This window comes from Callorhinus ursinus, unplaced genomic scaffold (genome assembly GCF_003265705.2).
Source record: "Callorhinus ursinus isolate GAN/ISIS: 27379988/994484 unplaced genomic scaffold, GSC_fseal_2.0 scaffold10, whole genome shotgun sequence".
NCBI lineage: Eukaryota > Metazoa > Chordata > Mammalia > Carnivora > Otariidae > Callorhinus > Callorhinus ursinus.
The window spans coordinates 81754397-81778907 of NW_027397072.1; the positions used below are offsets into that span (position 1 = coordinate 81754397).

Genomic DNA, 24511 nt, shown 5'->3' on the forward strand with positions numbered 1-24511 from the left:
AGATAAAATCTTTAAAAAAAGAAAACCAATGGGAATCTACACAGGTTGTTTTGGACACCTAGGGGCATTGAAGATGGGGATTTCTTCAAATTTGGGTCACTGGTGAACAATATCCTCTGTGTGTGTGTGTGTGTGTACGTGTGTGTGTGTGTGTGTGTGCACAGATTTAGATGAGCAAGCCTCTGTATTTCATGTGGAATCTGTCCATTAGAACCATAATCCTTTCATTTTTCAGGAGCCCTCTGCTAATAATCAAAGGCCTCTGGAGACTGATACTTGAATCCTGAAGTCAGATCAAATTTTAAGAAGGAGATCCACCAAGAAGGGAGGGGATGCAGGAGAGAGGGGGTGTTCGATGCTAGAGGGGAGGGCATGAATATAGAGAGAAAAGCACGTGCAGAAGTCTCATAGTCATGTTCTAGATTGACAAGCAGCAAGATTGACTTGGTAAGGGGCCTCCCAAGAATGGGCTAAAGCTTTTCAGATCCCCTCTTGTGTGGCAGGAGTGGCTCCTGTGACCAAGAATGGATGGCCTTGTGGGAGAACAGGGGTGGTCACAGCTTTGGTCAGTTGGCCTCAGCTTCACACTGGCCTTCATGCTCCCCGAGCAAGGACAGTGTCCCCTTGTTCCCACATTGCCAGGGCAGTGGCTGGGACGTGGAGGCGTTCTGTCAGTCAGGACTTACTGAGAGTTAGGAATTAGGATTGCAGAGGTAGAGAACAATATGGCCCGATAAGATGGAAATATGCATGTACTGTCTTCCTCGTAAGTGACAGGACAGAAAGATCTGGAAAGAGAACTCTGTCCAGCTCAGCGGCGCTGAAGTCGGGGAAACATTAGACACACTTGGGAAGACGATGATGCCAATGGGATTCTGAATCCTTTCCAAGGGCCGCGTAGCTCTATTATGCTCCATGGCCGCTGACCTACCGCCTTTAACCTTGAGGACAGCTTGTCAAGCCACCCACCACTTCCTGCCCAAGGGAGAAGCCAGACTCACCTCGACTGTGAGAGCATAGTATTGGGCAGTGCAGTCCTGGTCTTTAGCACCAGACTGAAGTGTGTTTGCATCCTGACACTGCCGCTGACCGGGTGTGGGAACTTGGGCCAGTGATTCAGCTTTAGGTGAGGTTTAGCTTTCTGACCTCACGTAAGAGAAATCGCCATCCCCATTGCACATGCGCGGTGCAATGCCCGGAGCTCAGTGAGTGCTAGTCTTCCTTCCACGCTACTGTAGACTTAGAGAGGGCACTGCAGGAGCCTGTGGTAGGTACAAAAGGCACACTGGACAACTTAACCACACGTCTGTTGTGTTTAGTATGGGGATCCGTATATTGCATGTGCAGTTTAAACAAACATCAGGTTGCAAACATTTCCTTGTTTCCTGGCCAATAGAACATTATTGTAGAATGTAACACTTTTTTAAAATGTCTTAACTTAAGGGGCGCCTGGGTGGCTCAGTGGGTTAAGCATCTGACTCTTGATTGCAGCTCAGGTCATGATCTCAGGGTTGTGAGATCGAGCTCCTTTTTAAAAACTGTGTTAAAGTTGTTTCCTCTTCCAGCTTACTAATTTCTAATCAGAAGGAACAACACCAATAAAATCAATTCAAACTAACGTTTGCTCAGTAAAGTGCTAATATAGTTATGCAGCCACTCCAGACTTGGCTTTACTCAACAGTAAGAGAAGAGGATTAGAAGAAATTGCCCAGAGAAATATAAAACCCAATGCATATATACACACTTCCAGGAAACAAGTTCAGGAGTTTGTTTGTGGATCTCATCAATCCACTGCTACTGTCCCATCCTGAGTTAAGAATCTTTGAACTTGTACATTTTCAAAGATCATTGAGGTTTTAAACATTTCTGTCCAGACACCCATAATATATGGTCTGTAGCAGGTGGGGTGTGTGTGTGTGTGTGTGTGTGTGTGTGTGTGTGTGTGTGTGTGTGTGTAGGACTGCTGAGGTTTTTCTCTTTCACAGCCCCTTACCCTTGTCCCATGACAATTGTTAAATTTCTTGCTGCACTGAACCAAAATGGGGCAGAGCATGGTCTGGGCATCAGTGAATGAGCCTCTTTATACAAAAATAAGGAAAGGTTTTCACTGGTTGGATTGGTTACTAAAAGGTGGTATTCGCAAAGTCTCTGTACTAATTATAAAATACCTTTAAACCTTTGTTTCATAGACATGATACGCATGAATGGAAATTAAATGTCATTGGAAAAAGTAAACACAGCTGTTTTGCTGAAAAACAACTAATTAGTAAAACTGTGGAAGTTCAAAAATCGTTGCATGTAAACTGTAAACAAAACACATACTATTCAAAACTGGCCAATAGAACATCACTGTATAAGGTAACACTTCTAAAATATTTTAACTTAAGGGGCGCCTGGGTGGCTCAGTGGGTTAGGCGTCTGACTCTTGATTTCAGCTCAGGTCATGATCTCGGGGTCGTGAGATGGAGCCCGGCGTCGGACTCTGAGCTCAGCAAGAGGTCTGCCTGAGAATCTCGTTCTTCCTGTCCCCCGGCCCCTTACTCCTGCTCTCTCTCTTAAATAAGTAAATCTTTAAAAAGTATTTTAACTTGAGGAAAAAAAGCCAAAAATCCAAAGTGAGGCTGTGGAGCATCCTTGTCTTGTCCCGTGCAAGCTGCCTTGACCCCTCGACAGCTCAGCTGCCCGTCTGAGCAAGGTGTCCCAGCAGGGTTGCTCACATGAGCTCCTGCCCCATATTAAGTGTTTGATAAATGGTAACAGCTTCCTCTTTCTTGCCCTTCTTTCATTTTCCTTCTCTTTTGATAAATTAAATTTTAGGAATGCAAGATTAGGGATTTTTATTTTCTTCTGCCACATATATTTAAAATTTTAAATTCTATTGTATACGATATTTTGTATTGTATATGTATTTTTTCTAAACATATGAGTTCCTTTTATAAAGATGGAAGATGGGAAAAATGCACAATGAAGACAGCAGAGCTCACTCAGAATTCCCCCAGCCAGAGACGTTGGGATTTTTGTGTGTGTAAACATCTACTTTTAAAAAGTGATATTTAAAAACATGTTTTTAAATAAAAATGGTATTTTTAATGGCTTGTATTTTTCCTTTATCCACTAAAAATTATATTGCGATTATTCCCCTACCTCTTTAAACATCCTTCCCAACGTGGGATTCCATTGTGTATTACACTTGTGTCTAACTAAAATCCCCTGGTTTGAGGCATTTGTTAGTTTCTTACTTTCCACTATTATTTGCATAGCTAAAATAAGTATCATTCTAGTAAGTCGTAGGGTGTGTGTATGATTTATTCTTCAGTCACATCCCTAAAAGTAGAATTATTGGATCAAAGGCTCTGAGCACATTTATGGCTTTTGCTCCACATTATTAAACTTCTCTCCGGGGAGCTATGCTAGTTCAAAACCCTCTTTTCCGGCACCACCACACACTGTGAAGTCATACCGTTAGAATCTGACATGCAAAATTTCTGTACTTTTCAGTAGTTTTTTTCCCCATTTCTTAATAATAAATTGAACATCTTATGTATTTATTGCACCTTAGGATTACTTTTGTGGATTATCTATTTTCTTCAGCTGGTGTACCTTTTACTTGAATTGTAAGAGCTCTTTTAGACAATACTATGGAGATTATATATATATTCACAAACGTATCATATATAAACTTATAGTATATACCTATATAATACATAGACATTCTTAAATTACATACATGCAGACACCCAACACAAATTATATTATTTCTATAGAAGAACAAACCTGAAAAATGTGACTCTGTTATGGAAATTTTAAAGAGCCATATGGGAGAGTGAGCCAGACAGAAACCCTTCAGAAAGTTGAAGCTACGGATGATTTCCTAGAAATCTTTGTTTGCATATTTTGCTTCACCACTGTTTACTTGTAATTTTTCAAGGAGAGCTCTTATCCAAATGTTTTCTAAATGTCTGAGTCAGTCCTGAGTGGACTTGACTCTATTTCCTATCAAACGTGCAAATATTTAACAGTAGTTATAATTTTGTGAGGTTCAGTGTACAGGTTTCAAGAAATCTCAACATGTGGATATTTAAATTCAGAAAATAGATCTGCTGAGGCTGTTTCTAGCTAGATGATTAAACACAAGGTTCATTATTCTCAGCCTGTTTACAGATCATGGCCTATCTGAGGGGAGGAGAGCAAGGAAGCTAAATCAGTAAACACATGATTGGAAATAAAAATGAAGAGTCTTTGATATTTAAATGTGCTTTGGAAAAAAACAGTTTGGGGTCATAAAAGTTTGACATGTACAGAAACAATTTACTGAAATGAGGATGCGAGTGGGTGCTTCCATGCTAAGCACCCTCTGGGCTTAGCCCCAGTTGCTGCCAGCTTTGGCACCTTCGAGAGAGGTCTGTGGGCAGTACATTCTCCTTGTTCCTAAGCAGGAACAGTGTCACATAGTCAAGGTTAGCCATTTAGTTCCCATTTTCCATATCTGGATGTTAGATCGCTTAGAACCTCTTCCATGGGTGACTGATGGCTAGATTGAAGAAGGTGGCTTTTTTGTTTTTATTCATTCCTGTGACCTGTATGGAAATTTGTGGTGGAGAGACATGTTTGTGTGTGCCTGTGGATTTGAATATTCTTGGTACCTTTCTGATCAGTCCACTGTCTTCTGGTGGAAGACATCAAGAGGCTGGGTGGTTTGCTAGGTACTCAGGTCTCTGAGTAATTTTGCTCCCACCTCCACTACCCACCCCCAGGATGGATAGTCCTGAGTATATGGACTTCAACTACAAGTGTTACAAAATAGAGTTGTGCAAAAAGTTTTCACCCAAGCAAGGATTTTTTTGTTATAGTGATTACTCTCTCTCTCTCTTCCTTTACCTCCTTCCTTCCACCCCTCCTTCCCTTCTCCCTCTCCCTTTGTCTTTACCCCTCCCCCCCTTTATGTGTAAAAGAGAGAGATTAAAAGAAAATGACAGGAGCAGCTACAGCACCCCCTATATTCTATTTCCCAGCATGTATTAATAACAACAATAATAACAGTAATGGGCTATGTTTCATTGTTGCCACAGAGGCAGTACCAGATCCCTGGGACATCGACTCAGTTATTGCTAGTTTTCAGTTTCCCCCTTTTTTAAATAAAAATCTTTTATAAATTTGAATCAATATAACATGATACTGCTTTTACTTAAAATATTTTAACTTGCTTTTTTCCTTTTTTTTTTTTTTTGCAAAACAGAACTGTGAAGAGATGGAGAACAATAAAAACCCAGTTTTACAGAAGAATGCGGAGTTTAGAGATCAGGGATATTACACCTGTGTGTTTTTCATTCATCATAATGGAAAACTATTTAATGTCACCAAAACCTTCAATGTAACAATAGTTGGAGGTAAGAGAAATTTTAGAATGGGAAAGAAGCAAATGTATCTTTGTAAAATGAGTTTTCTTTGTAATGCAGGAATCCAAAGGCAACTTAACTTGGAGTTGTGACCACATTGCTCGCTCAAATTTAAGGGTCAAATCGTTTGGGCATCATTCACCACATTGGAAAGATTATTTTCAGCGGGGGGGGAAGTAAATGACCTTTATATAGGTGAGCCTCCCATGAGCCAGCATTCTTATTTCATGTTTGAGTAATTTGAGGAATCTCTTGTTTAGCATATGCTTTCACTCAACAGATATTCTTCAAAGTGTCTATAATTCAATAAACTGTACTGAGCATCAGGAGGTAAAAGAGGCAGGGAAATAGGAAATAAAGTGTGTAACGTACTAGAGAAATTTGATTATAGGCAGGAGAGGTGATAATCCACATAGGAGTACCCTAGTATATGAAACTGGATTCATCTGTGAGGTGTTAAGGGTGCAGAGAGAGTCCAGAGGAAGATCAGAGTCTGGAGACTCCGAGCTAAGTTTAGAGGCTGAACACGAGATGGGCAGGAGGACATGCCGGGGACAGGGTGCTCTGGGATTTCAATGATATACTTCAAGTTTTAGTAGATGGCATACTGTCTTAAAGATATTCTTTTACACCACCCCTCCCCTAGGGCTCCCACTGACATTCCTGATGGCGGGGCGGGCGGGGGGGAGGAGGAGACGGATCCAGAGAAAGATAAGCAATAGCAATTTTCTACAAAATCACCCCTTTGTCCTGGAATCAGTTCATGTCCCTCAATATTCTCAAGACCTGAGAGTTCCTACTTTCTCTGGTGGCATCCCAGGTCCTGCTGTCTGCCTGTATTCATTCCACACATGCCCAGAGAGTCTGAATCCCAGAAGAGCCAAATCTGACTCGCTTGGAGTTTCACTTTGCAAGTTTCATCCTCCAGTTCCTACCCACACACTCACCACTCATTTCTCTACCCTTCACTCTGCAGCATCACACTTCCCGAGAGGGCTTAGGTAGGGTTGGTGCCGGAGAGCCCCTTAGGCTCCCTTCACTCCTTCTGCATATACATCGTGTTTGCTGAGCACCAGTAAGCCCCAGGAGTTTGCTGAGCATCGGGAATGACTGCTCTGTACATTACTTGTAAATGCCCCAGAAGCACCGGCTGTACCAGAAGGGAGAGTCTAGGTCATGAAGAAAGTTGCCAGTGCTGATCTTTGGACTGACAAGAACTTGACAACATAGCAGGTTCAATATGTGCTCTCCGTATTCGGCAGTTATTAGCTCCCTAGGTCGTATGACAGCATTCAGAGGGAAGCTGAGGCCGAGAGTATTAGGTACCTCTAGTCAGGGTCAGAAGTCACTCGAACAGAAGCAGAGCTGAGCCCGCAGGTGTGGACATCCCTGCAGGGCCAGGACTAAGGTGAGGCAAGCGAGGCATCCAGAGCACAAAATTGAAGGCGTGTTTCCCTCACTGTTTGCGTGGGAAGGGTCGACACCTGAGAGCGAGTGCCTTGCCTACTGCACAGAGTAGAGTCCCTGTCCCCAATAAATCTGTCTGTGAGGAGTTGATGAGAGCAGACAGGAGGAATAAAGGCAGAGCAGAAAGGCATTTCCCGGGGACTTTCCCGCTAAGTCCTGCAGGTGGGTTTGTCCGCCTGGATGGACATTTTCCTCTGGCGTTTAGCTGCAGAAGCCACAGATTTGAGCTGAGGGAAACCCAATTCAGTGTGTTTTCTCCAGTTATATTAGCTTTGAGTTGACGGAAAGCGAAACGACAAACACTATCAGCTGCAACCATTAATTAATGAAAATACGGCAGAAGTAAGTGTAAAGTGATGACTATTAGGATCTTTGTCACATGGTATAAGCGTGTTACTACAAATACTTGTCTTAGAGAAGCTCAGTGCAATGCTGACTCGTTTTTCTTTTCTTCTTTCACTTTTAGATCGCAGCAAAATAATTCCTGTTCTTCTTGGACCAAAGCTTAACTATGTGAAGGTGGAATTAGGTATATTTTGACATACATATACTCTGCATTTAGGAATGGGGGTAAAACTGAGTCTTCCAAGGCTAAATCTGACTCAATGATCGATCCATATTGTGCGTGCATCACACGTGCCAGGCTTAGTGAAGAAAAGCCTATCATTGTTTGAATGTTGCCATTTGTAGGCTGGTGAAAACGAATGGTCTGTTGAAAACATTATACATAGGGTTTTGGTCACCCTGCTGTGGCTTTTCTGTGATAGTCTTTTGGCCACTTTTAAATATGAAAACTCTAGGGGCGCCTGGCTCAGTCGTTAAGCGTCTGCCTTCGACTCAGTTCATGATCCCAGGGTCCTGGGATCGAGCCCCATGTCGGGATCCCTGCTCCGCGGGAAGCCTGCTTCTCCCTCTCCCACTCCCCTGCTCTTGTGTTCCCTCTCTCGCTGTGTCTCTCTCTGTCAAATAAATAAATAAAAATCTTTAATAAATAAATAAATATGAAAACTCTGAGAGAACACTCTGGAGGAATGATTCAGACTTATTCTGTGGTCTGAATATTTGATTGATGAATCAATGGGCTTTGACTCAATGGACTTAACTGACTGTACATTTAAGATTTGCCTAGACAGGGCTTGATGAAATCAGTGCATCCAGTTGCATAAGTAATTCCTTTCCAAAAGGGAAGGAAGGAAGGAAAAGAAGAAATTCACATATGCTACACCATGTTTTATATTAGGTGATTGAAATATATTCTTAAATTAAATCTTCCGAACAACTCCAAGGGGTATTATTCCCATCTTGTGGATTAAATGACCAAAGCCCAGGAGAAAGGGTTCAGTAATTTGTCTAAAGTTAAATCAATAAAAAGTGGCAAAGCTGGGGTCCAAGTTGCTGTTCACTGTTTCCTAAGCCCACACCTTTGGGCCAGCATCTGTCACAATCATTTGTGGGACCACATCTGCCCAACACAGCTCGGATACTTTGCGATTTGTAGTTGTTGTTTGCCTGCTTTTTATTGGTTTCTGAACTTAGCTCTCTTATTTCTTTCTTCTCATTTTGGGCTTAATTTGCACCTCATTTTTCATTTGTCGACATGGAGACATAGAGAATTAATTTCAGTCAACCTCTCTTGTAGCACATGCATTTTAAACTCTAAAGTTCCCTCTAATCATGACTTGAGTTGTTTCCAACAAATACGGGTATGCCATATTTTCATTACTATTGGGTTCAAACATAAAAAAAAAAAACAAAACTTCCCTTGTGATTTCTTCTTTCTTCTATGGATTATTTTTTCTTCTTAATTTCCAAATCTTTGGAGGATTTTCTAGTTGTTTTTTGTTGTTGTTGCTGTTATTGATATATAGTTAAGTTCCATTCTGGTCCAAGATTATACACTGTATCATTTCTGTCATATGCAGTTTGGAGTAACTTGCTTCAGGACCAGAATGTGGTGTGTCTCTGATGAATGTTCCAAGTGCGTCTGAAACAAATATGCATTCTGCAGGTTTTGGTTTTATCATTCTGTAAATATCAATTATGTGAAGTTAGCTAATGGTATTATTCAGATCATCTGTATTTTAACCAAGCTTTTGTGTGTTTTCTTTATCTGTTACCAAGAGATGTTAACATCTCCAACTACAATGGTAATTTATCTCTGTACCCTTTAGTTCCGTCAATCCTTGCATTATATATGCCGAGGTTATCTCATGGGCATATACAAACTGATGCCTGTTGAATTGATACTTTATCATTATAAAATTTCTCTCTATCTATCATACTTCTTTCCTGAGTGCCTACTTTCTCTGATAATGGATAGACATATAGGTTTTCTTTTGTTTGAGACTGACAGGCTTTCTCTCTCTCTTTTTTTCTTTTACATCTTTTTACTTTTAGCATTTCTTTGTAAATCAAATACACATAAAATGTATCTCACATAGATGGCATATATTTGGATCTTTTTTGAAATCCAGTCTGTATAGTGTGTAATCCACTTGCATTTCATGAATTATGGATGGAGGTGGTGTGAAGCCTCTCATCTTGCTACCTGTTTTTTAGTTGGTTTATGTGTTCTTTGGTCCTTTTATTCCTCCCTTCCTTTTGGATTCATAAAGTATTTTCTTTATTTAATCTGCTTTGTTTTCTTTTGTGTTAGACCTTTTTGTATCCTTCGTTAGTAGTTCTAGAGATTACAATATGTATCCTTGTCTGACTGCAATAAGACAAAGGTACATCTCAGCACATTCATAACTTCACAGCATGGGAGGACCTTGCAACAGTTCATTTCATTTGTCCCTCCTACCTCAGGTTGTGCTGTTATTTTATGTATTTCTCTCTTGCAGATGTGCTAAAACTCACAGTAGATCACATTATTATTGCTTTAAATAACCCACAGTCTTTTATGTTTACTCAAATATTTGTATTTTCTTGTGCTCTTCATTTGTTCCTGTAGTTGCTTGCTTTCATCTGGGATAATTTTTCACGAGTCTGAAAACTTTCCCCTGGGATTTCTTGCAGTGTGGTTAAGGTGGGTGGGGGAGGGGCACGGGGACTTCAGGCCTGTGTTTGTTGTACATCGTTTCCTCTGTGGGGGTTTTCTCTCCTAAGTACTATGAGACTGTAGGAGAAACCGGTCAGCCTTCACAGCCTCCTCAGCAGTCATCCTGTAAGCCCGTGTGGCTGTCAGAATTTCCACTGGGCTCTCTTTTTCTCTATGAGATTCCCTCTACGCTGTGCAAACCAAAACAAATTTCTCCCAAGAATAAGACGGCTGGCTATCTCAGCTCCCCCCAACCCCCGAAGGGCGTTTTCCTGACGGTGTTTTCAGCTCCACTGTTTCTCTTTGTTTTCTCTGCACTTGGGGGTCTGTACTTTTTAGCTAATTTCATTTTTTGTGTGTGACTTACCCATTTTGTTTTTCTAGAAGTTGCCGTGGGAGTGTTGGTCTGACAGTCCCTACTAAATTGTATGTTGAAAAGAAAGTCCACTGGCCACTGATTTAAACATAAACATTTGAAGAGAAACCAATTCATATTTTGGTGATGGCTTATAATTGCTACCTAATTTCTCTGCTTTATACATTTTTTTAAATTTAAAAATAAGGCATATCTGTTTTGTTTCTGGAACATAGCACTATATTATCTTTATATATTAGGTTAACATATAGTGATTATATTCATTTTATACCTTTGGGAAATCTGAGTTTCTAAGATCAGAACATTGGTTATCAACTTTTATGTAGGAAAAGATGTAGAACTCAACTGCTCTGCTTTGGTGAATGAAAAGGATGCAGTTTATTGGAACGTGTGGGAAGAAAATGGAAAGGAACCTAATGTACATGAAGAGAACATAACAAGAACTAGGTATGTATATGTGATACATTATTTGTCACAATATATACAAATCACCTTTTGTTGTAGATACATGACATAAAAAAACACCAGAGTCCTGGACATCTGGGCTCTTTCCATAGTTTGGCTATTATGGACATTGCTGCTATAAACATTGGGGTGCATGTGCCCCTTCGAATCAGTATGTTTGTATCCTTTGGATAAATACCTAGTAGTGCAATTGCAAAAACAAACAAACAAACAAAAAAAACCCCAGAGTCCTGAATCAATGACTGGATGTTTAAGTTTAAATTTTAATTATAATTTACATATTTTATACTTATAATTACCATGCTCTAGGTTGACGGATTATGCAGAAATCTATTGCCAAGATCTAAGCTAGGAAAAGAAGGTCAGTGGGACTTTTTCGCATCATCTTACAAAAGTAGCTTTTGGTCAGTCAGGATCTGAAGGGGATGGGGATTTTACTTAAGCATCTTATAAGATTAGTAATCATATAAGAGTCTCCAAAGCTTGTCAGATGTAAGTTTTGTCTCAAGGAAACACTAATGTACACATGTCACCTACCCTGTGACATTCACTGTTGGCAGATTGACATTGAACATAGTTATTATTGCAGCATTTTGCTGTCAAGAGTCCATTAATGGAAATTAGAAACACAGTAAGAACAGGTAAAAGAAATTAAAAAAAAAAAAACACAAAGAGGGCATTGGTTAGATGTAAGTATCTAGGAGGCAGCTTTTGGTGCAAAAAGTTTCAAATCACATGTGTATTAGTACTTACATAGCCTATGTTCTTCCAGTAAGGAATGGTCACACTTATTAAAACATGCCAAGCCTGTGGTCATTAGGTGTTTCTGAATGACTTCGGGTCATTACTCTACTTAGTAATGTCCTGATACACTCAGGTTTTAGTGAGTAGTGATCCCAAGGTGTCTGTCACCTTGGCTGCACTTTTGAGGTTTTTTTCTGCCTTTTATACTTCAAAACATTCCTTGTCATCCCACAGGCAGCTCTCAATTCTTGCTGACACTTGCCTGCGAGCTTCTAATGGTGCAAGGTCTGTGGCCTCGCCCGGTAGTGGGCGTGTGAATGCTGGTCCAGCTGAAATACATGTCTTGCCATTGTGTCTTATCCTCAGCATCAGACCTTCACTCGAGTTCTGCATGTCCCCCTTCTCGTGATCTATTGCTAATCTTTGGGGGGACAGAAGACCAACTTGCCAAACTATTTGAAATGGAGCTTAAGCTAAGCTAGGGGAGTAAGGTGGTCTTTCTTTAGAATTAGGTGCATGAGCTTTTTCCGTCACCTGTTTTGGCTCCTCACTGACCTTTTGTGCCTTACTTTCGGGGTCTTTCACTGATCTTAAATAGTTGATATTTCTGGTTTGGTGACTTCTGTGCAGAATTACGTTCTAAAATGTATTTGAGACAATTGGAGGCTACAGTGGGTGCCGTGTCCCGAGTACTAGAGACACCTGCTGTGGCAGGTGAGTGACCCCACCTGGCGAGGGCTTTCACAGGTTGTCATTGGTGGGGAAGCTGATGTCATGGGCAGTTGCCTTGCATCAACGATAGCACAACGTGAATCTCTTAAGAAGAGAAAGACAACTTGCTGCTGGTGTTTGTCTAAGTCATTTTCTGACACTCCCTGAATGGCTTAATTGGTATTTCTCATGTCCCTATGGGTGCGTCTGAGAATAGTGTCATTCTTTTTTATTTTTAAAAGATTTATTTATTTATTTTAGAGAGAGAACATGCAAGCAGGGGGAGGAGCAGAGGGAGAGGGAGAGAATCTCAAGCAGACTCCACACCGAGCGTGGAGCCCGACACAAGGCTCTGTCCCAGGACCCTGAGATCATGACCTGAGCCGAAGTCAAGAGTCAGACACTTAACTGACTTAGCCACCCAGGTGCTCCGAATAGTGTCATTCTTAAGTTTATTTTCAATGCTGAACAAATAAAAGTGATCTTTAGGATTGCATGGAGAAACCTGATAAGAATCTGTATTTATGCCAAACCCTTTTGCAGCCTTGTCACGATCAGTGGAGACCTCCCCGTGGGAGGAAAACTAAGTAGTTAGGAGAAGAGAAATAGGGGGAAATAACTGAGAGAATATTTTCTTGTGTTTTCAAGTCAGCATCATTACCTTCCAGCATTTTCATTCTGGGCAGTGCACAACATCGTTCCCCAGGTGGTCTCAGGAGGGCTGTTTCTGCCCGCCCTGATGCTCCCTGGAGGAGCCGAGATTCTTGGTGGCCCAGTCTCTGAGTCCCCGTCAGAAAAGGAAGGTTCCATAGAGCCAACAGACCCACTGCTCTTGGGTATTTGCACGTATGAATTCCTCTCTCGTGGGTAATGTTGCTGGTAATGACCAACGCCTATCACTGAATTATTTCCTCTTTTACAGGACTCCAGATGGCAAATTGTATGCATCAATAATACTGAGAATTGAGAATATTAATGAAAAAAATCTTAAGTTTTCATATAGTTGTGCTGTGGCCAGCGAGGGAGGCACAGACACCATGAACTTTGTCTTGTTGAAAAAAGGTATGAGAAAGTTTTATTGTGGAAGTTTGTGGAAGCTTAGAATGTTGCTGCTGAGACACCCCTCAAAGATCACCACTCCCTCATTTTACAGCCCAGGAAGCAAGTTCCCGAGAGGTGAAATTGTCGACCTTGTGTCAGGCATTCAGGCTAAACTGGGACTCAGTCCCCAGCTGGAGTTCCCTGTGCATTGATTTTGTGCAAAGAATGAAAACACAAACTCTTATCTTTTGCTCTCAATCATATTGCAGACCCAGGTAGAAACCAGGGGCTCCGGACAGGGAAGCAGATGCAGCCTGGAGACAGATGTGTGGCTGGGTGTTGTGGGGGAGGCAGGCAGGGCAGCTCCGGCACACCCACAATGATCGTAGGCAAGCTTGCAGCTCAGTGTAGGATGAGGCCAATGATACTGGGTGTACTGTTGCCTCCAGCTTCCCTTAGCTGGGCACTGGGCACAGGGGGCCCTTGGGTGTGGTCATTCATTCAACAAAAATGAACTGAGGCCTCCCTTCCTTGAACCAGTCCCTGGACCTGGCAGGTAGACAGTTGATGGCTCACATCAGTAGACTCCTAAAGTTTTGCACTGCCTACCTGATGGAACATTCCGGAGCCATCCCCCTCCTTCCTCTGCCAACACGGTACAACCCAGGTCCATTGACCCAGAAGCTGCTCAGAAGTGGCTTCATATTATGGATGAAGATAGTAAGAGTTAAGGGCATCAGTGACTTTCCTTAGGACTCAGACTAAGTGATGGAGCCAGGCGGGGAGCCCAGATGATCTCAGTTCAGTGCTTGCTCTCTCAAGACTATGCAATTCATTTATGTTCACAGCATACTAGCTGAGATGTAGGTTTGGGTCCCTCTGCATTTCACCCTGATATCTTACTGTCCTAGAGGCTCACCTTCCCCAAGTTGGGACAGGCTATATCACAATGCTTTCAGGTCAGGTCTCTGAATATGCTTGTACACATTTTTATTCTTTAAAAATTGGAGTAGAAAGATCAGTACTCTGGACTAACGGCAGAATGTGGACTAAGTTGATAGGATGTGTTGGGTTGACAACTGGATCAGTGGTCAGCGTAAAAACTGACAACTGTGGTGTGATGGTGGAAGACACTGGTAAACTGTCTTTCACTTATTATTCCTGTTGTCTTTTTCTTTCTAGAAGAGATGGTTGATATCCCAGGCTACGTCTTCACCAGAGGAATGATCATAGCTGTTTTGATCTCAGTGGTAGCTGTGTTCCTAGTGATTATGGGTGTCATTTATAGAGTTGACTTGGCCCTATTTTATAGACATTTCATGGGAAAAGATGAAACGTTAACAGGTAACGAATATCGTAATACTGGGGTTTCTTATCTTATGGCTTCATTAAGAAACCAAATAAAGAAACACTAATCTTCATTTCATTTCATTTTGATTATATTGTTGTCTTAAGGTGTGGTAGAGGTTTTCCATCGGAAAAATTGATTTGAACATTGTCTAGTATCATCTTTCCTTTTTGTACTTACTTGTATGTTGCCAGAAACTGTTTGCCAAACAATTGTTAATTGTTTTATACATGTATGTCATGTCTTTCTAAATGCACTGTGAGATGCTTGTGCCCAGGGGCTATCGTTATTCACACACTATCTGGGCACCTTATATAATGTGCGTAATTCAGTAAACTTCATTTAAATAGAATTGAATTGTATTATGGTTCATTATTTTAACCTGACAAAGGAGGCAACCTGATGTATCTGCAAGAACCCTGAACTAGAAGCCAAGTGACCTGGGTTCTAGCTTCCTAGATCTGTGTTTTTCTCTATCTGGTGACCCTGTGTCTCCGTTTCTCTATTTTTAAAGGTAATTTGAAGAAGTCCTCAAGTTTCAAGACAATTACTGAATTGTGTCAACTACAGTTTAATAAAAAAAGATAATTCCTGAATTTAAAAAATCAGTCTAATCCATTGCACTTGCTTTGTGTGTGTGTGTGTGTGTGTAAGGCACACAGTTCAAAATGCAGAAAGTCCAAGAGTAGAAAATCGCCCTGTCAGCCTGTCCCATGTCTGTGTTTCCCACTTCGTCTGCCATTGATAGTATATCCAAACAAATATGAATATAGGATCAAATCCCACACCTGTCTTAAAGACAGATCTGGGCAAATTATGTACACTATTCTGAACTTTGCTTTGCTATGCTTTGGATGCACTTTGGTATCAGTTGATAAAGCCTCCTATTTGTTAGAATTGTGCAGAGTTTTATGTCTGCAGATGTATCCCTGTTTGTTTGGTCACATCTTGGGTTATTCACAACCTTTTGTTATTACAGAAATGATGTGACAGAGAGTTTTGTAGAGTCATTGTTTCATCTGTGTGCAGGAAAAATTCCCCAAAGTGGAATTGCTAGCAATAGTAAAGGGTAGATACAGTTGTTAATTGGATAGACATTGCCAATTTGCCCTGCCTACTACCATACTCCTACCACCTTCAAAGAATGGGGGTAACTTTTTTCCCATGGCCTTGCCCACATCCTTTTGGCCATGTGCCAATCTGATAGGTAAAAAGTTACATCTCAGTGTAGTTTTCATTTGCATTTCACTTACTATGCAAGAGCATAATTTTTCATTTGTTTAAGGCTCATTTGTATTTACTTTCTCAAAGTACTCATTCATGCCCTTTGCCATTTTTCTGTTGGGTTGTTGGCCTTTTTTTCTTGTTTAAACCTTTCTAGGAGCTACTTATATTTTAAGGAGGTTAGCCTCCTGTCTATAATATGAAATGGAAATATTGTTCCCAGATTGTAATTTGTCTTTTGACTTTGCTTATAGTAGTGTGATATGTGGAAGATATTTTTTATTATTCCTAAAGTATAATTGACGCAGTGTTATATTAGTTTCAGGTGTACATTTTTATCATTATGGAAGGTTTTTTTAATGTACTCCAGTTTATCCTTTTATGGTTTCTAGATTTGTGGTCACAAGTAGAAAGACCCTCCTGACCTCAAGTTATGAAAGAAGTCTCATGTTGTCCCTGTGAGATTTTTCTAGATTCATGATTCACATTTACAGCTTTTAGTTAATAATATCAAATTAACAAAGCTAATTACTTCAGCTTTGAGCCTGTGTGTGTTTGCAATTTTGGTGATGGAGAGAAATGCTACAACTGGGAGATCTATTTTTGGTACCTTTTGAACAGGTCTCTACTTACATGGACCAGAACATATCTCAAAATGGGCATTCACTAATATCTTTCTGATCTTCAACGAAGATTTTTTCCCCCTTTCTGTTGTGTTTGACCCAATTTCACAGATAATTTTTTCAGTTCGCACTTCCTGCCTCCCAGTGTGGCAGTGCATAGAAACATTTATAGATGGGCTGTACATCAGCTCTTTTAAAAGTATGACCCATGACAGTGATCAGTCGTGAAAAAGACAGAAATAGAGACATAAGTACAAAAACTAAAACTTTCATAGCAATTTGATACTGATGCAATATCCAAGAATGTTTTCAGTATTGGTCTTTGAAGGATTGGAAATGAAAGAAAGCAATCAACCCAAACCAGTCAAATGAAATGAAAACATGATCATTTGCCTAACACAGTTTGAGAGGCATGAGCCTGCCTTCTTAAAGTCCCAAATATACATTCACGTGAGGGTTTCGTTTATACAGAACCCAAAATCATTATTATTAGCTTCCAAATACCTTATTTTAAACACTTCACTTTGTCAGTTATCAAAACCAGCAAGCCATTCAATTACCTGGGTTTAAAAGAAATTGTAATATAAATTACAAGATTTGCTAAACCAAGAAGAGAATTGCTTGAAATTAGGTATTTGAAAGCGATCGATAGCTGAAAAACCATTTTTTCATTTTCCATGGCTAAGAGTAAAGCTGTATTACTTGTATATCACCATATAAACTTAACTGAATTGTTTTCCTGGTTTATTGCAATAGTAACATCATGATTACAAAAAAAGGTACCTTTTAAAAAAGTGTATTTATTTATTTCTTACATCTTGGTGCCTATTCTAATAACTGACATAATGATTACAAGTGCAAGCTGTAGCTCTTACACTATTAAATAGTTCTATTTCACAGCAATCTAACAGAATTACTTGGGGCACCCATTTTCTGAGTAAACTAGGAACTGGTTCTGTTTTTACCAACTTTACCTACCTTCGATATGCATGTAAATTCTGCAGGTTTTACCAAAATGTCCTTGCTTTTATATGCATGCAGTTCTGCAAAGCAGTTGCTTTCCATCAACAATAGGTTCGGACTTGAACTGCTGAACCTGAATGCCGTAAGTAGAATTGAAGAAGCTTTGCCAGGAACAAAAAGAGTTGTTTTGTGAACCTGGATGCCACTGAAGATACTAGGCTGAATTGTTGAGCATAGGTGATATGCACCACAAAGAACATGGACCTAAAATGGTTTTGTCCTATTAGATTTTAATAAAGGATCCAATTATATTTAGTTTTCAACTCAGTAGCAAATTCATAATCCCAATACTATACGCAAGCATAAATCCAACCCCTGTACCATCTAACCAATTGTCATGGAACAGGGAGAGACCATTCCCCGCCCACTTCCCCTTCTTCCTCTACCAGTCCCAGTTAGCGTCAATTGTATTATTCAGGACCTGACTCAAAATTTCCTTTTCTCAGAAAGCATGTCCCCTAGAGATCACTCTTTAGGCTCTGACCAAGCTGATTCTGTTTGTTTTACTTGTTTTGTTATACTGTCTCGCATCTGCTAACGTGTTATTTGTAAACGTTTTCAGTCGTTGCATTTGCCGGCTTTGTCTTCTCAGATAGGTTGGATGAAGATAGAAGAGGGTGGTGTATATAATTTTGTAGTTACCCAGATAGTGGGTAACTACAAACTGCAGCTGCAGACCCACAGTGGTCTTTGTTATTTAGGTAACTCTTTTGTTTTGACTTTGTCCCGTTAGCCTCCGGAACACTGCTTCATTATCAGGAATTAAATAGGAGAGATGTTATTATCAATGAAAACCTTTCAACGGACAGGAAGTTTTCATATTGGCATCTAAGAACATATAATATTTTTAAATATCACAGCAGGTGTTACAATAGCATAGTGCTTAAATCACTTCTATTGTTTCTTCCCGCTTGCCAGTGTAAACGCTCAGCTTTGTTTCTGCCTTTGCCTTCCAATGGGTCATTTTGAGGGTAGACATTTTAGGATCGTGGTAGAATTAGCTGATATGAGAAAGCCAAGGTGACATTTGCTTTCCTCTCCTGGAACGAGGACATAGTGGGGCTCCTTGGTGCCTTTTATTGCCTTTAAATTCCTTTAGTTTCTGGATTCATATCTCCTATTTCTCTCCATCCCTCTATGGTGTCAAACAGTGAGAGTCTTAACATACATGCTTAAAAAACAATTTGCTAATTGGTTGCTTGATTAGCATTTGGGAGGTTTGTGGAGGCTATTTTTTGTTTGTCTTTAATAATAATTGAATTTATTTCTTGTTTTTGACAACTTAAAAAATCAGCGATAAAGAATAATGCCTAAAAAGAACCACAGAACCAAAAAATATTTGACGGACCTTGCAAGTTACCTAGTTTAAACATTCTTGTTCTATTTTTAAATTGGTTTTCTGGCAAAAATATTTTCTGTATTCTTTTTTTGAACGACTTCATTGAGCTCTAGTCAATATACAAGCAACTGCACATATTTAATGGGTACAATTTGGTGAGTTTGGTTGGGAGGATGCTCTACTTAATTTTTTCTTTTACAATGGTTCCACTCCCATTTTTTGTGACTTTCACTCTAATTTGTACTTAAAGTTTTATTTGCACTGTAATTAAAAGAGTAAACCTTATTTCCTAGATGGAAAGACATATGATGCTTTTGTGTCTTACCTAAAAGAATGTGGACCCGAGAATGGAGAGGAGCACACCTTTGCCGTGGAGATTTTGCCCGGGGTGTTGGAGAAACACTTTGGGTATAAATTATGCATATTTGAAAGGGATGTCGTGCCTGGAGGAGGTAAGAAAGGGAATACCAGATAGAAAACTAGTAGAAAGATTTTCTTTTTAAAAGCCAAATAGTGTAGCCTTGCAAAAGACAATCCTGTTTTGCTTAAAAAACAAATGAACATGATCCTCCAAACCAGAAATAACCAGGTAACTCAATATAATCAATAGTGAGAAAACAAGCCAACTACACTGCTTCTGAGAGTGGCCTCCCTGGGGCCCAGACTCTTCATTGCCCTTCCTAGTTCTCTGAACCTTTGGGGAAAGGGCATTCCACTTTCAGAACCAGACCCAGAATTCGCATCGTCCTGAGGCATTTATCTAGAAATGCCCCACAGTAAGAACACCCTTCTTGGTAATATTTTGTACAGCAGGACCGGTTCCTAATTTAATACGTGATCCTCTGGACTATAAACACAGTTCATTCTTACCGGAAAATACTTGTTCTTTATTGGGTTGACACTGGTGTGAAAATTACAGTAAAGGCTAGGAGAGTCGGAAAAGGAAAAATAAAGGAAGATTGATGATTTGTGTCGGATTTTAGTGATGCAATTCAGTTTTTTATTAGTATCTGAATACAAATGACCACAAAACATATATTGAAGCAAATTCCAGTTCAAAGCCAAGAAATTTAGGAACACGTCCATATTTTCTCTGAAATTTTCCAGCGCAAATATTTGAAATCTGGTGTCAGAATAGTTTGGGTGCTGATGCATTACCAAGGATGCAATATAAGTGTTTCTACTGCCACCATCATTCGCTCAGCCAACATATACTGAGTGCCATCCTCGGGCCGAATTCTGAGCTGGGCACTGAAGACATAGCAGTAAATAAGGAATAGCTGTGTTTTTTCCCCCTCCTAGATTACAAATGAGAAAGGGAAAATGCTACCAGTTAGAAGGAGAAAATACTACTACTTTTTCATAAACAAATACTAATTAATTAATAAAAATAGATTTCTTCTTAGTTCTCAAATGAAAAGAAAGACTGTTTGTATATTTAATTGTAAATAGTTGGGATCAAAACCTCTATTGGAGAAGGGGTAGAGGTCTAGACCAGAAATTGCCAATCGATCACCCATGGGTCAAATCCAGGCTATCAGCCTTGTTGAAACACAGTGATGATGCACTCTTTAGTTTGTGTATTGTCTGTGTTTGCTTTTGAGCTAAATAGCAGAGATGGGTAACACAACGCCGGAAATCGTCCCTCCCTGGCCCTTTACAGAAAGTTTGTCAACTTCTGGTCTGGTATCATGGTGGGATAGATATATTTTTATCTTTAAATTCAGATTTCAGTGTGCTCCTCCCTGCCTGCGGAGAGGCAAGATAGCATCATGGGACTCTGGAAGCAGACTGCTTAGGTCCTGATTCTGATGCTGCCATTTACTGGCTGTGTGACTCTGGGCAAGTTACCTAACCACTCTGTACTTCGGCTTCCTCATCTGTAAAATGGTGGTGATAATGATGCTTTCTTCATAGGGTCATTGTGATGCTTTAATGAGTTGATATATATAAAACATCTAGAAGAGGGTTGGGCACAGAGTAAGGGTCAAGTGTTGGTTATTGCTGTCACCTAGATGATTTTTTGTTTTAGATGATTGTTTTTAACAGGTGTATAAAGTTGAGAATAAGTGGTTTGTCTTGAGAGAAATTATTAGTGAAGTAGAGTTAAATAATACAAAAGTAGACCTTCATCTCCTGTCTTCCTTCTTTAATTTTTAATTAGTTCTCTTTAATTACTGTGCCACATCTTGCATTTTTAGCTGTTGTTGATGAAATCCACTCATTGATAGAAAAAAGTCGAAGACTGATCATCGTCCTAAGTAAAAGCTACATGTCTAATGAAGTCAGGTACGAACTTGAAAGTGGACTCCATGAAGCGCTGGTAGAAAGGAAAATTAAAATCATCTTAATTGAATTTACACCTGTCAGTGACTTCACATTCTTCCCCGAATCACTACAGCTTTTGAAATCTCACAGAGTTCTGAAATGGAATGCTGATAAACCTCCGTCGTATAACTCAAGGTTCTGGAAAAATCTTCTTTATCTGATGCCTGCAAAAATGGTCAAGCCATGCGGAGCTGAATCTGAAGTCTTACCTGTTCTTTCGCGGTCCTGACCATTAGGAAAGCTGAACATAAGAAAGAACTCTTGGCACTCTGGGCCCGGAGTGGATGAGCCTGTTTTTAACAAAGGGCACTATTAAAAATATTTACCTCTCTGAAAATCCTACTTAGAGTTTGAAGATGACAGTCGTCATTATGTTGCCAGGGGTAAGACTGAAGACTGAGCCTTGGTCATGTGCTCCCAGAGGAACCTGGGATTCCAAAGAAATGCATCTCCTGTTTCTCCCTCCTCAATAAATGGCCCCAGTGCTCATTCTCAATCCACGTTCAGCAACTGTGAGGCTGATATGCCTTATAAAAAGGGCACATCTTTACGTTTTTAATGCTATTGATTGAATTAAAGGATTGTAAGTTCATGAAGTGGCATTTTCTATGATCCAGTAGGTGATGTAATAGCGGGAACAGTACCTTCACACTCCCACAGTGCAGCCTACCTCTAAGCACCATGGATAGTGCCTGGGATGTGGTGGAGAGCTGGTGGGGCTGTGTGCATCGGGGACCGAGGTGTGACAGGGCCTCAGCCTCAGGACACGTTTAATGTGTCCCGGCCACAGCTACAGACCCACAGTTGTCGGGACCCCCCTGAAGCACTGCACAGGGCTTGCTTAATTGGGCCTATTTGGAGGGAACTTCCCCAAACTGTTTTATCTTTCATGAGAGGCACACATTTGAATTAAGATAATTCTCTGGGTTTTTCAAAAATGGTCTAAAACATTTGTTGATTTAACAGGAATGTTTATAGATAAGACAGGTGCCAGATCATATCATCCATATTAGCCATTAGTCACTATTATCCATTAGCCACAGCAAAATATGATAGTTACTGACTTGATTTGTAAAAAAAAAATGACATATTTAAAATGCCTCCAACGTGGAGGCAGCATGGCGTGGTGTTTGAGCATGAGCCATACAGTCAAGACACTTGAGTTCGAATCCTGGGCTTGCTACTTACTTCGGGGACCCCTGGAGCCTTTTGAACCAATCTGCGCCTCCATTTCCTCATCTGTAAATTTAGAATTTATAGTAATTGTACCTACTTCACAGGGGAACTAACTAAATAAATATAAATAAAGTACAACAGTTCTTGGCACAGACTTAATAGTATATGTGTGGCTATTACTACTTTACTATTAATTGCTACTATTAATTGTTAGATGAGTTATTTAGCAGTGAACTAAAATGGAAGGCAGAGAGCAGGAAAAGGAGAGAGACCTGGAAGGAAGGCAGTTTTGACTTGAGGACATTTGTATATAGAGAGAAGCATATGGGAGAAGCATATCAATAGGGTGAAAGGTATTTCTCCATTAGACATGTGAAACTTTTGGCATTGGGAGACATGTGTCTCTCACTCTAAGGTGAGCCCAGCACTGTAGGCTTTTTTGCTGGCCTCAGCAGTCATGGCTGTCCATGGAAATCACTGAGTGAGTGGCGAATATCCACCTTACACAGAAAGGAAAGAGTTGGGTTAAATCTGGAAGCCTGGTTAGAATATATGGGGTGCAAGGTGAATGTTCCAGAAAGATTTAAAGCAGAGACTGTTAAAAACAGTTGTAGTAGATACTGCTGGAAATTAAAAAATTGAGATTTTGTTAGATTTTTGATGTGAGAAAGTGATTTACTTTTGTAGAGCTTAAAATTTTGTGTGCTAGTTGGGTGGCTTAAAAAGTAAAAGAATTTATTACTAACTTAATGTTTTATGTGTGAAAACATATGGTCTAGAGAAATTGTATTGCTATCATTGGAGTCTCTAATACATGGACTGATTTTGCTCTTCTCTCTTATTGTGTGTGCTATAAAATACGTTAAGTGTATTTTGCATTGTGTTAAATACATATATTAAATGTATGCCTTACAAGATATTAATAAACCATTGGTCTAGTGCTCTCAATTTTGGAATGCTTCTTGATACCCTTTTCACTTACATGAAAATTCTACTTTCTCATTCTCAACATAGATTCCCACGTGTTTCAATAAGATACGGGTCATTCAAAATGGACTTCTACATCTATATTCTTCTGTTTTTTTTAATGTCACATTACTTTGTACCTACCTTCTTTGTTGTACCTTCCATCCAGCAGCAAAAGGAGAATTCCCTTCTACAAAGCCACAAAGCCACTCAACACACAGCACAAATATCAGCTCTTCACATGCCAGTTAATTCACGTGCATATTTTTAAGTTTGAGTGCAAACAGTTCCAACTAGGACCAATAAGTAATTATTATTGATAGAATAACGGCATTCTCTTCTGTGGATTCAGATGTCCTTAAACTGTGGGGGCCATTTATACTGGAAACATTTGTTAAAATAAAGTTATATTCTCTTAGAGCAAAGAGAGAGCTTATTAGCCACATAGCCCCAACCCAGGAGCCTGAAATGTGCTAAGTTCAGGGACTTGGCCCAGCTCACACAACGAGCTAGCATGATAGCTGGGGGCAGAAAGGTGTGTCATCTCTTCTCTTTGGAGTTGCCTGTTGGACAGCAAGTCTTGGGATAAGTTTCTGGAGGGTGCAGGCACTTTCCTGGGTGGGACACCTTATACTAGGGGGGTCTGGGGCAGAGCCTGCAGAGAGGAAGCATGGCTATTTAGGACTAGCTCAGAGGAGGACAAAAGAGTATGAAGGATTTTCAGCCTTTCTTCTCGGCTACTAGGGTAAGGATTGGGGGGGGGGGAATAGCACTCAAATCCTGCACAGGATGAAAATGTACACTTGACTAAAGCATGTCTGCTGTGCCATCTGCCAAGATACAGGGAGTTAGACCTCTGATGGTACTAGGAGCTCCCGCTATGTTGATGCTGATGGTTGACCAGGTCAGTGAGGCATAGGGAGGCCAGGACAGCCAGCGAGGTGCAGAGAGGAGGAGCTTCCCTGCAGCTATCAACATACTTGTCTAAAGCAGGGACAATGGCAAAACCAGTGCCCAAGGCCAAGTCGAATCGTAGCTTTAATTTCAAGGAGGAAATAACTGAAGTGCAGCTCTGAGGGAGGAGACCCAGCGTCTGAGAGAAGCATCTTTCTGAGCAGAAGCTACGCTGAGAGGTGGGCTCAGGAGTAATGGAGGGCTCTTCAAAGAGTGAGCAAGCCATAGCTCTAACAGGAAACGGTGTGTGTGTGTGTGTGTGTGTGTGTGTGTGTGTGTGTGTGTGTGTG

The 24511-nt window shown here is 40.4% G+C and overlaps 2 protein-coding genes across 7 annotated transcripts in view; one reads left to right on the forward strand and one right to left on the reverse strand.

The window, feature by feature from the left end:
• The window catches only part of IL18R1 (interleukin 18 receptor 1), a 36550-nt gene extending 13301 nt beyond the window's left edge, over positions 1 to 23249 (forward strand). For all 6 annotated transcript variants that reach the window (XM_073897908.1, XM_025869069.2, XM_025869068.2 and 3 more), the window contains 8 exons: positions 2190 to 2358; positions 5237 to 5387; positions 7330 to 7392; positions 10606 to 10726; positions 13122 to 13261; positions 14423 to 14584; positions 19091 to 19249; positions 20999 to 23249. In XM_073897908.1, the coding sequence (XP_073754009.1) occupies positions 2190 to 2358; positions 5237 to 5387; positions 7330 to 7392; positions 10606 to 10726; positions 13122 to 13261; positions 14423 to 14584; positions 19091 to 19249; positions 20999 to 21354 (1321 nt within the window). In that variant the 3' untranslated portion in view covers positions 21355 to 23249. The remainder of the gene's footprint in view (positions 1 to 2189; positions 2359 to 5236; positions 5388 to 7329; positions 7393 to 10605; positions 10727 to 13121; positions 13262 to 14422; positions 14585 to 19090; positions 19250 to 20998) is intronic.
• Positions 1 to 24511, reverse strand: part of LOC112821706 (large ribosomal subunit protein eL19-like) — a 475653-nt gene that overhangs the window by 103588 nt on the left and 347554 nt on the right. The gene's annotated exons all lie outside the window — the stretch shown is intronic.